The 12,567-nt window shown below is 44.1% G+C and overlaps 1 protein-coding gene across 7 annotated transcripts; it reads left to right on the forward strand.

The window, feature by feature from the left end:
- The first annotated feature begins 48 nt into the window (after positions 1–48).
- Positions 49–12,289, forward strand: DCST2 (DC-STAMP domain containing 2). 7 transcript variants are annotated; one of them, XM_074223340.1, is made up of 16 exons: positions 49–412; positions 1,539–1,709; positions 2,670–2,771; positions 3,166–3,303; positions 3,414–3,545; positions 3,833–3,898; positions 4,366–4,579; positions 5,537–5,694; positions 7,106–7,270; positions 8,599–8,766; positions 9,933–10,033; positions 10,361–10,491; positions 10,848–10,975; positions 11,556–11,649; positions 11,788–11,952; positions 12,045–12,289. In XM_074223340.1, exons 1-16 carry the CDS (start codon positions 157–159, stop codon positions 12,208–12,210), a joined length of 2,355 nt encoding a protein of 784 aa, XP_074079441.1. In that variant the 5' UTR covers positions 49–156; the 3' UTR covers positions 12,211–12,289. The 7 variants fall into 7 exon arrangements, with proteins under 7 accessions (XP_074079441.1, XP_074079442.1, XP_074079446.1 ...); XM_074223341.1 differs by having other exon boundaries at positions 49–349; XM_074223345.1 differs by lacking the exon at positions 7,106–7,270.
- Positions 12,290–12,567: the final 278 nt, after the last annotated feature.

Consider the following 12,567-nt stretch of genomic DNA (forward strand, 5'->3'; position numbering starts at 1 on the left):
TTCAAGTGACATTCTGGAACCTTAGAATATTGGTGGAAGGATCTAGAAAATCCAAGTTTGTGACTTTTTTAAAGAAAGAGGTGCCTCTGGTAGAGCCCAATGGGCATCTCTAGGAGATCAGAGAACAGATGGGTATAGAAGCCATACCCCAAATTCATGGCTGGCAAAGAGATCCCTTTGTGGGCAAGAGAGAAAAGCAAGGGACAAGAAGTGGCTCAGAGTGTGTGTGGTTTTATTCTGGGCCTCACCCTGGCTACAATCTATGGACTTCTTGGCCTATTGGTGCAGGGGCATGATCCTTGGAGCTGCCTGGCAGGCACACTCTCTCTAGCTTTTTTCTTGGCCCTAGGTATGGGCTTTTCCCTCTCTGTTCGTATCACTGTCCTGTTGATGCTGCCTCGGACCTTCTCTAGTGAGTGGGGGTGGGGTGGGGGGTGGCTCATGGGGAACAGAGAGAGAGAGAAAGGAGAGAGAGAGAGATAGACAGAGAGAGAGAGAGAAAGAGAGAGACAGAGAGAGACAGAGACAGAGAGACAGAGACAGAGACAGAGATAGAGACAGAGACAGAGAGAGATACATAGGCAGAGAGAGAGAAAGGAGAGAGAGAGAGAGAGAGAGAGAGAGAGAGAGAGAGACAGAGAGACAGAGAGATAGAGAGACAGAGAGACAGAGAGACAGAGAAAAGGCTGGGTTGTCACTGCAGATAAGAGAAAAAAGGGCTGGGAGAACACATAGAAAAAAGACAACTGGGCTGATGGAGTATCAAGACTGGAAGAATCCTAGGGGATAGGGGAGGAAAGAATCACTGCAAAGAGGGCCAGGACCTGAGAATACACTGGCATCAAGGGGGTAGTGTTAGGAACAATAAGGGAAAGAAGTGAAGAAAAATTGTGATAAAATACTGGACATAAAAATTAAAAATAGAGATGATAGTCTCAGACCTCAAGAAACTTGAGTATTAATTGAGGAAATAATATATAGGGGAGGAACGGCTACAGAAGGGAAAGTTAAAAAGAGGTCAAGTCAAGAAACAGTAGCTTATTAAAAGACCTGTTACAGATAGCAAAAGAATGATTGGTTTGAGTTCTTAAGGAAAAAGGCTGAAAGGGATGGAGAGGGGAACCTCCTTGGCAGACCATGACTGGGGCAAAGATGAAGAAGTTTGAATCTTGAGGTAAAGATAGGGAAGATGGGATGATGGTGAAAAAGGCTGTCTCCTGGGATAAAGATAAAGAAGGTTGGGTTCTAAAATAAAAGATGAAAAGGGTTGAATCTTGGAGTGAAGATGAGGAAAGTTGGATCTTGGGTTGGGGGGAGATGAGGAAGGTTGGTTCTAGGATGTTTAGAGCAGGGTAACTCAGCTTTTTGGATCCTCTGGTGGTCTGGGAAGTGAAACAGCATCAATAGCTAGAGGTGAAGGTGGAAAAACAGTCAAATCCTAATCTAGCTCATATTGGAGTGGGTTCTAGAAGAAATGAAAAAGTTTGGGTTGAGGTGATACCCCAGTGAGGATACTAAGAAACTGTTATCTCCACTAGGAGAGGGTCGAACACTCCTGCTGATGGCAGCCTTCGGGCTAGTTATGCAGGGACCCTGTGCCAACATTATCAGAAACTTCAGTAGAGCAAGTGATTCTGTGGCTTGTGGTGCAGAGCTGGCCCTTAACCAGAGTGCAGAAATGCTTCAGCGGGCCCGGCAGCCTTTAATCAGTAAGAGTTTCCTCCTTTCCTGTGACCTTTTTCTCCTCCTCCAGGGTTATTGCCTTTTTCCTGTTCTCACCACCTCCCTACTTCAATATCCCAGTGTCTTGGATATTTGGTATTGTGGTTTCTAATGAAGGGTTAAAATGAGGGGTCTTGGAAAGGAGGATGGCCCAGTGATCTCTTGGAGGATTTGGAACCAGAAGATTTGGATTCAAATGCTCATTCCCCTGCCAATGGGACCTAGGACAAATTACTTCTCTCTGAGCTTCAGTTTCCTCATCTGTGAAAGGAGGGATTCAAACTCTAGGCTTCTTCCATCTCAATATCTGATAATCCTAAGGAACCCCATATCCCCTCTCATCTTCCCAAAATGTAACTACACTTTTGGGTTTACAAAGTACTTTCTTCCCAATTGCCCTGGAAGGGAGGCTGTGCAAATATCAGCTATAACTAGATTGGGAAGATGGGTAGGGGCCTGTGCTCTGAACTCACTTCCCTTACAGAACTCTCTGCTGGCTAATCCTGTGGCCATGAAACCCTTGGGTCACATTCCCTTCTGTTTCATTTCCCCAGGGCCTGCCTTCCTTCTAACCTTCTAGGGCAAGGATCAACTGAGCTATATAGGCTGCCACTTCTTTAAAAATGACCTCACTTAGGTTGGATTACCTTCTATGCTACCATTGCCACTGGAAAAAAAAAAATTTCTAGTTTTGGAATCGAGTAAGAATTCATATAATACTCATCTTAAAAGCTATTTAGGAAGGTTAAGTGATTGGACATTCACTAAGTGGCAAAGTTTGTCTTCTGACTATGTCTCTAGTGTCTTTTTTTTTCCTCCAAATACCAAGTGGTAATTCATGCTTCCAGGCTCTAGGCCAACCTCCTCTCTACCTTGACACAGGGCTCAGACTTCTGGGAAGGATTTCCCTATCCCTCCTCCCTTTATACCTTTCTGTTTTTTCCTAGGTGCCCTGAAAAAGATCAAGGCCATTGCAGTGAAGGCCAAGGAAGTGGCTGACCGGATCCGGAAATTCTTCCGTTCTATCATGGATGGTGTGAAGCACGTGGGTCAGTTCAGTTGTCATCAGTATGCTTTTTTCAAACAAAAAAGCCTAGTGAAACTCCATCGTCCTCTCGCCCCCTTCCTCTTCTCCCTGATGTGTTCCTCTTTGGTCTATACCATTCTCCCAATAGTCCCTCTTATATTCCATTTGCCTAACCTAATCTTAAAGCAAAAACCCAATGATCCTGTCCTCCAGACTTAGCCCTTGGATGAGATCTGAGATCCAGAAATCTGGTAGCCTCAGATTCTTCCTCAGCCCCAAAAGGACCATCAGTCATACCCATTGCACCAGCCCCCAACTCTACTATATTCCTGGGAAGCTAAAACTCTTCATAGGCACCTAGTTGTCCACTTCCTCTCTACCTTCCTTTGTTTTCCGGATCCACTCTGTCACATAAGGAAGAGAATCAGTTATAGTAGTATGGGTTCTATGCAAGAGAGAGAAGATGTATGTGGAGGATAGTGTCAATCCATCCATCTATTCATTCATCCAGTCATCCATTCATCTATCCATCTATCCATCCATTTACATGTCTAGTAAGTATTATTAGATGCTCACTCTATCCACCCTCCCCCCACAGTCAGGTCCCTGCGAAATGTGTGGTACTGGCTTTTACACATTGGTGATGTGTGCAATTCTGAGATAGGCTCACCCTACGGAAAATGCACTAGGATCTTTGAGGATGCCAAGGATCGCTGCATGAAGACAGTGCCCCAGTTTTACCACCTTTGCTATATTCTCATGCCTTTCAAACTGCTGCTCTGTGGTCTGGCCAGTGGTGAGGATGGGCCCATTGTAGAGGTGGATGGAGAAATCACTGTGTATAGAGGAATTGGAAAGTGGGAGTGGGTGGTCAGGGTGGAGAAGAGACAATGAGGAAAGGATGAGGGATGGGGCTAGCAGAGACTTAGGTTCAAAGGGGAGGGCATGAAATCAGAGAGAACAATGGAGGTGAAGAATGAGAAACAACAGGGTTATTGGAAGACCTGACAAATATTGGGAAATGAGGTCTCATGAATCTATCCCTTTTTCTGATTTTGCCATTTTCTCATCTGCTTCTGCCAGTGGTCGAGTTGTTCTGCGTCATCCCCCAATATATACAGCCATTCTTGCGGAAGACCATTGGCACCCGTGAGTCACCCTGACCTATTTCCTACCCAGAGGTACTTCCCAATTTCCAAACTTTTCAGGTTGAACAATCATTATTCTCAGGGTTGCTTTTTCCACTCCTGAAGTGGTTCTTCCTTTTCAGTTACATTCCATAGGATGCTACCACATGGGCCCAGATCCACATGTTATATTATAACACAAAATACCTTTATATGTGTTATCTCCCCTTGAGGGAAAGAGCTACTTAATGGCAAAGGCTTTGTTTTATTTATCTTTGGGACCTGGCATGTCCTTCCCATCCCCTCTACCCCATCACAGTGCCTGGCATCCATTAGACACTTGATATTTGAATGAATGAATTCCTCCTTCCAACCAGATGACTTTTTTTTGGTCATAGATATGACTAACATCTTTCATACTTGATCCCTTCTCCTCCATGGGACTGCACCCTAACACTGCTCATTTCTTATTCCTACTACCTCCTTCAGCTGTGATTCAATTGATTAACCATGTACGAAGTGAGTTTGAGTTCAACATCACAGCCTCCCATCACTTCAAAGTGAATCTCAACTCTTCCCGAAGCCTGGCTCAGTTGGCCTTTGACCTTCGAGAAGCTGTCAACTTGAAGCTCCTTCCTGTCAGGGAGACCCTGGTCCTGCTTGGCAACATCACTCCAATACTGTTGATTTTCCTCTACCTCCAGTAAGGGTTGGGGGGAACATTGGAAGGCAGGGGAATCTGGGAGTAGGGAGTGGTGATTTCAAGGTCTCAGAGGTCTTGGAGTGAAAGGGATATTTCTAATATTTCTTAGAAGGGGTTTCCAAATCGATATTGATCAATACAAACCTAGGATTGGGGCAGAAAAGGATGAACCTGTCATAGGTGCAACTTTTTTTTCCCCTTATTTTAAGTTTCATTAATGTGTTGTTTAGACATTTTCCAATATTTCATCCCAGTGAAACCTCTCCTGTAATGTAAAAAAAAACTTTATGGAAACTAATCAGCATAAGAACCATATGTGAAAGTAACAACAATAATAATAATAACTATCAAATATAAAGCATAGACATTATACTTAATGTCTTATAAATATTACATCATTTGATAATCATCATAGCCATGGGAAGCAGATAATATTATCCCAATTTAACAGTTAAGGAAACTGAAGTGAACTGAGATTAAGTGACTTACCCAAGGTCACACAGTTAAGCTACGTCTGACTGGATTTCCCTGACTTTAGGCCTAGCACTCTACCCTTAGCACCAATTAGCTGCCTCCTCAGTAGCTCTGACAATGTATGTTGTGTTCTGTGCCCGTAGTATTTCTGGAGAGGAAGGAAGTATGTCTTATCATCTGTTCTCTTGGATTAAGACTGATTATTTACATCATGGTTTAACTTCTTTCTTATGAGTACATATGTTTGTTTGTTTTAAACTTTTTTTGCATGTATTTACTGCCAGAAAATTCTCTCTTTTCCATGACTTGATTTATAAATCAAATTGTATTTATGAGAATGAAGATCCATAATCTCAAAAGGATAGTGGTGAGGGTAGCAGAAGCGTTGTACAAATCCCTGGAGTGGTCAGTTCCAGCTCTAGACTTGTCTTAGGAATGAGGCCCTGAAGGACTCTGATATCTCCCTTCCTCTTTCTTCTCTAGAGCCCTCTTTTATCGCTACTATTATCTGACTCAGGACAATTATGACAACATCTATATAACTGATCGCTTCATACGTATGGATAATTTGCGGATCCAGGCTGGTCTGCCTTCAGTCTTGCCCCTGAGTTCTAGGGAAAAGACCCGATACATCCGGCCAGGTGATTGTGTGCTATGAAAGACAGAAATTTCCTAAAGACGATATTAGGAGGTGTCTGAGGAAAAATCAAAAGGTGGTTGAACAAGGGTTCAATCTTAGAACCCTGTGCTACAGGAGCCTAGTTACTATTGGCACTGACCACACCACTTGTTGGCAGACCTTTGTTTTTAACATTAGGAAAAGACTCAGATGGAACAGGAGCCACAGACAGCCTTTGGGAAGATTCCAGAATCATGAGGTCAAATATCCCTTCCTCTTCCCTTTAGCACTGCCTCAAGGGCATAGGAGGAGAGAGGGAAGATTCAGTGATTTATCCAGATAAAACTACATAACAGAATTGGAAACCTAAAGAAGGAAGGGAGGGCCATCAGAGAATAGGTGGTTACTTGTGGAAGGCTTCCTGGAAGAGATCATGGACCAGGGATGGGAAGGAAGGAAGGAGGGCTTGGGGGAGAATGAACAGTTCATATGGGACTGGAAGACAAGGTTTTGCCCAGTTATAGTGGAGAAGTAGAATTGGAAGTTCTAGGAAGACAAGGTTTGTATCAGCACCACTATCCCTTAAACTCTCAATGTATTTAGCAAGTCTCTAAGACTATATAGATTATAGAGAAGGTGAAGATTGGTAGAAGGAATTTTCCTCTTCTGTGAGTCCCCAATATCAATAAAATAGAAGGTCCATTCCTCAGGCCTCTCATCTCTGTCATCACCAGTGAAATAACTAACTTGGAGCTCTATACAAATCTTAAAGTTCTATGAAACTATAAAAATAACAATAATAGTTAATATTTATATAGTGCTTTCATAGTAAGGGGGTAGGATTCTACACATTTGACAAAAGGGATCCCCTATGGTTATGTTATAGATGTGTATTTCTTGGGAAGGCATTCCCTGGTCCCCCATTTTTATCATTCAGGATGATTTTCCCCATTTTCTAGATGAGAAGATTGAGGCCCAGTTAGATTGGCAAGTATGATTAAGTATGTCAGAGTGTTGTTAATATCTGACTTTTCATAATCCCATTTGGAGTTTTCCTAGCAAACATACTGGAATGATTTGCCATTTCCTTCTCGAATTCATTTTACAAATGAGGAAATGAAGGAAAAACAGGGTGAAGCGACTTGCTCAGGTTCACACAGCTAGTAAGTGTCTGAGGTCATATTTGAACTCTGGTCTTCCTGATTCCTTCTCAGGTCAGGTGCTCCATTCAACTGCCCATGATCAATAGGACTTATTTCTTGGTGAATGGGGTCATGGTATAGGGTAGAGGTTGGGGAGATCCCATAATGGAAAGGACTCTTTTACATATTCACAAGTTCACTTCATGGGCACCACATCCTCTAGTAATATCTCTGCCTGTACTGAGTTTTGGGTGTCAACCTTTCTCTCCCTTAGACATTTCTGCCTTTCAGGTTCCCTACACCTGTCTAGAAAGGAGCAGCTACATTACACCTTGACATTCTTCACCCTAATCCGACATCTGCTGGTGGTATTGCTGCTAGTGGTACTAGACTATGCTATCTTCTGGCTGCTGGACGTGGCTCGCTATTGGCTGCAGGGGGAGATGGTGGCTCGAAGTGAGAGCACCCCTTCTTATCAACCTACCCCTCCTCCATTTGCCCTCCTGTGAACCCTCTGACCCACCTCCATTCCCTTCTTTAAACTTCCAACTGGGGTGGCTAGGTGGCACAGTGGATAAAGCACCGGCCCTGGAGTCAGGAGTACTTGGGTTCAAATCCTGTCTCAGATACTTAATAATTACCTAGCTGTGTGACCTTGGGCAAGCCATTTAACCCCATTTGCCTTGAAAAAAAAAAAAACCTAAACTTCCAACTGATTTTTACCTCTTGTCCTGGATCAAAAGATAATAAGATTCAGAGCCTGAAGGGATAATACATAACTTTGAGTCCATCCCCACCATTTCCTATGTAATAGTAGTTATCCTTTCAACCCTCTGGTCCCAGTAGGGTTTTTATATGCATTTGAGGAAACAAACTCATCAAAGAGAAGTGACTTGGGGTGGCTAAGTGGCACAGTGGATAGAGCACCAGCTCTGGAGTCAGGAGTACCTGAGTTCAAATCCAGCCTCAGACATTTAATAATTACCTAGCTGTGTGGCCTTGGCCAAGCCACTTAACCCCATTGCCTTACAAAAACCTGAAAAAAAAATGACTTATCCAATGTCACCAATGTAGGACTTGATACTCAGATTGACCAACTTCAAATACATTTCCCATTTAATAATAACAATAAAAGCAGTTATATCATGCTTTAAGGTTTGCAAAACCCCTCAAAAACATCATATTTGATCTTCACAACAGCTTATTTTATAGATGTGAAAGTTGAGGCAGACAGAAGTTGAAATGGCTTGCTTGGGGGGGAGGGTTACATAAATAGTAAGAATCTGAGATAGGTTTGGAAATTAGTTTTTTTCCCTTTTCTGTTTGCTTTTTGGACACACTAGGTTTTAAGTGACTTGCAGAGGGTCATACAACTAATAAGTATCTTGAGGCCAGATTTGAATTCAGATTCTCCCTGACTCTGAGGCAGACTCTATACAATAAACTTAGGTCATTCTAACTCCCAAGTCAAGTCCATTGCTCTTTACCACCACACCACCCACTTGCCTTTTTGATCTGGTTATTTTGGTTGATAGGAGTTGAACACAGATTTTACTATCTGCTTGCCTTCACCTTTACTATCAAGATGCTATCACCAGTTAGAATGGATTTGGGGTGATGCTTCTGTTGGGCTCTGGAAAGTGTGTGTGTGTGTGTGTGTGTGTATGTGTGAAGTGAGAAAGCAAGGCTTACTGCCCAGAGAATCTTAGGGTGTTCCTATCCATATAAAAGTGACCCTTCAAGAAGGGAAAGCTGAGATAGCATGATTTCACTACCTATTCCAGACCCGGTATTGGTGTCAGTGACTGTACAGGGGACAGGCTACGTGGGACAGATCTACCGTGACCTGGCCTCAGTGTTTGACATTCTTCAGCAGGGAAATATCACCATCCTATCCCGCCGCTGCCTTCTCCGCACATCAGAACCCAACTACAATACCTATGGAGTCATTGGTAACTAACTATTCACAGGGTAGTGGGAAGGACTCATAGACCCAGAGGGCAGTAGGAGAGTTAATCAAAATTGGAACATTTGTCATTTAGTCCAATTAATGGACTTAATGACAAAACTGTAAAGTGAATTTGAATTAGTGAATTAGTGAATTTGAATTAATTCAGATGCAAAGAAAAGTAGTGACTATGTCAACCAGGAAAGAGATCTCTAGTGGAGTACTCAAGGATCTGTCCCTAGTCTATTGTTTGATGTTTTTCTTTTTCTTTATTGATTTGGATGAAAGCATTTGTAGCATGTCAATAGAATTCATAGTTGACACAAAACTGAAAAGGATAGTTGCAAAACAACTATACAAAAAGATATCCACAGATTAGTGTGGTAGACCAAACTCAGGAAGATGCAATATAGCAGGGATAAATGTAGAGTACTTCACTTACATTCAAAAAGTCAAATTGAACAAAGACAGGATAGTGGAGACATGAGTAGACTTAATTTCCTGTGAAAGAAAATCAGTTTGTTTTAGTGGAATGCAAGTTCAAGTTTGAGTCAACAATGTTGGAGATACAGAAGAGAAGGGAAAAAAAACAATTTTAGGCTATGTTTTTAGGGACATGAGAGACAATATGTTCTAATGGGTAAGGGGCATAGGCCTTAAAGTGAGAAAGACCTGGGTTTAGTCTTGATTGTGACACAGTCACTGTGTGATCATGGGCAAATCACTTAACCTTAGAAAAGAGTACCTGTTCTCCTTACATCACCCTAATTCACTTTATCAAGATAAAGTGTTATATGGGCTATCAGGGCAGCAAGGTAGTTCAGTGGGTAGAGTATCAGGTCTAGAGTCAGGAAGATCCAAGTTCAAATCCTGACACAGACACATACTGTGAGACTCCTCCCAGATTCCCCAAGTCACTAAATCTCTCATTGCTGAAGGTAGCTCTATGACTATAAATTGCAGAGGAAAGGTTTATCTGCCTTGAGGGGAGGAATTCCCTCATTCAGAATTTCCTAAACTATGAAATTCCACATCTGGTCCAAAAAAAGAAAGTAAATGTTAGATAATACTATTATCCTTGGGATATGAAGTTGATGGAGGGGAGGGAAGAAGTTCCAGAATATGGAATTTGTTTTGGGAGTCATAGCATTGGGCACTATCTATCCCCAGGTGTCATGTATGGCCTATGTTTCTTTGTTACATTCTTTGGTTCTTATGTTGGACGTATGAATCGGATCATCTGTGCTTCCTACTACCCATCCAGGGAGCAGGTGAAGGACCTACTGTCCCAATAGTTGGGGTGGAGGGAGGGCACAGTCAGGAGTTTGGGAAACTCCCAAGTCCTTACTTCCATTTCTGAGTAACCAAGGTTTCAAGATTTTCTATAGAACCCCTTCCAAGACACAGAAAGAAGCCCCTCAGGGCAAGGTGTCTTGGGATCTTGGGTGGGAAGGCTTCCCCTTGTAATATTAGGGGTTTGGTAATTCCTTTTGTGTCCCCTCCCTCCCCAACTGCCTCTTCCTAACCATAGGCAAGGAAAACCCTTCCCTTTTGATTTGGGTTCACTCTCAAAACACTCTCCTCAAACTCCCATCCAGGAACGGATCTCCTTCTTGTACAACAACTTGTTGACCCGCCGATCCAACTTGTCCACCTCTCTGGTCAGAGCTGTGAGGCGTCGGACAGCTGACCAGGGTCACATCAATATTCTTCTTTTGCTTGCAGTCAAGTGAGTTTTCTCCCTCCCCTTTCTCCCTGAAGGTAAAGTTCAAGAGCAGATGATCTAGGGGGTCAGAATGGAAATTTTCCCCTAAGGGGAATGTGCAAAGTGAGAGGAAGTTCAGGATTTATGGGATACTCTGAAGGATTCTCTAGAGGAAGAGAAGGTAGGAATGAGGTCAGAGAAAGAGGAATAATTGGCTCAATGGGGGTTAGACTGTAAGAAGACCTCCCTAATAGGTTGAAAAAGCAAAAGTAATGAGAGAAAAAAAGGACTGGTTTCCATCATCATGGAGCTTTAGGGGTGAATAGGAGGAGGTGGGGGGGGTGCCCCATTCAGAGGCAGTACCCCAAACTGTCCTGCAGGTGGCGCTGCCTGCGACCCCTAATCAGTCTCCTGGGACTACATGAGACCTACTGTCTGGGCTGTGGGAGGCCACAGAAGGAAAATGAGATGGAAGACTTTGTCAGCTGCAGCACCCCAGGTTGCAGAGGTAGGCCTGCCTAGGATCACCAGTCTTTGCTCTGGAGGTGCCCCATGGCGCCATGGAAATTGCTCTATATTTGGGGGATGAAAGGTTAAGTTCCAATGCTATATATATCGCTCTGAAACATAGGGAGACACTTAGCTTCCCTCTGCCTCAGTTTCCTTTCTCTTTAAAATGGAGGAGGTGGATTGATTAACTGCTAAGGTCTTTTCCATTTTAAAATCTATAATTCGATTTCATTTGCATAGACACACAATCAATTGTGGTCCATCATTTACATAAGTTTTGTGTAGGTTTTACATTTGGATCCAATGTTATTGCAATGTATGGGTTCGTTTGCATATGGGCACAGAAAATTGCATATGCATTTTTGTAATTTGCATAAAGCAGACAAATTTGTGAGTTTTGGTCTAATTTGCATTGCACCCTTTCTGCAATTTGCATATAGTTCTATTATAGAATGACATTCCATCATTTGCTGTCCAGTGAGGTGGTGGGGGCCAGGAAGAGTTCTAGAGGGAGAGGAAAGAAGGAACCTGGCCAAGTGTGGCCCCCATGTCACTCCTCCCTGGGCTCCACCTTCCAGGCCTCTTCTGCAGAACCTGCTTCCAGTTCCTGGATAACACCTGCTCGGTGTGTGCAGCACCCCTGACTCACCAGGGGGACCTGGATTTGGAGCTGTGAGTTCTCAAGGACACAGCCAGGCAGGGGATGGGAGGAGACCAGGAGGTAGAGTGTGGGGGTGGTGGAGGGGAATTCATTTGTCTAGGAAGACTCAGAAACCACCTCCAGGTCCCTAAATTCTGAGGTTTCCTCAGGGACTCCAGTGATGATGAGCACCCCCGCCTGTGGTTGGCTTCAGCCAAGAGCTTGAGCAAGGGGAAGCGAAGACAGCTGGAGAAAAAGCTGAAGGTGATCCTGGGGAAGGCCAGGTTCAAGAAGCTTTCCCTCTCCTCTAACCCAGAGCCAATCTGTGGCTTAAGGTGAGAGAAGAGCAGAGGACATGAAGAAGAGGCAAGGAAGGGGGAGGAAGTCCCATTGCCCCCCTGCCCCCATGATGTTTTCTCCTTCCCAGTGAGGAAACAGGCGCCCGTTGTGCCAAGTCTCCAGGGAAAGAGGTCGGGGTCGCTGGTGATGAAGCTAAAGACAAGGAAGAGAAGGAAGAGGAACCCAGACCCCCCCCAGGGCCCTCCTCCACCCTTATCACCATCCCTCCTCCTCCTCTCCCCCCCAAGAAATAGGTGACCCCTCTGGTGCAACCTTCTGTCCCCCGACCTCCAGATCCCCATCCCCTCTGTAATTAAAGAAGGAAAGAGAGGCCGACACAACTGCGAATCTTAAATTATTATTATTTTCTTTCTGTTGCTTACACCCGAGGGGAGGGATAGGGAATGGGGCAGGAGAGGGGGAACTGCCCCCCCCAACCCTAAGGCACTGACTGGAAAAGCCAAGGGAACGGGGAGGGGAGGCCGAGGTGTCCCCAGTCTCCCTCCCCCCAGCCCCGGGCCCCCCACCACCTGAAATGCTAAGATGGGGCCCGGGGCACCCAACCCCCCCCCAATATATTACATCATCACGCCTTAAATAGATACAGGGAC

Source organism: Macrotis lagotis, chromosome 2 (assembly GCF_037893015.1).
Source record: "Macrotis lagotis isolate mMagLag1 chromosome 2, bilby.v1.9.chrom.fasta, whole genome shotgun sequence".
In the NCBI taxonomy this organism is placed as follows: Eukaryota; Metazoa; Chordata; class Mammalia; order Peramelemorphia; family Peramelidae; genus Macrotis; species Macrotis lagotis.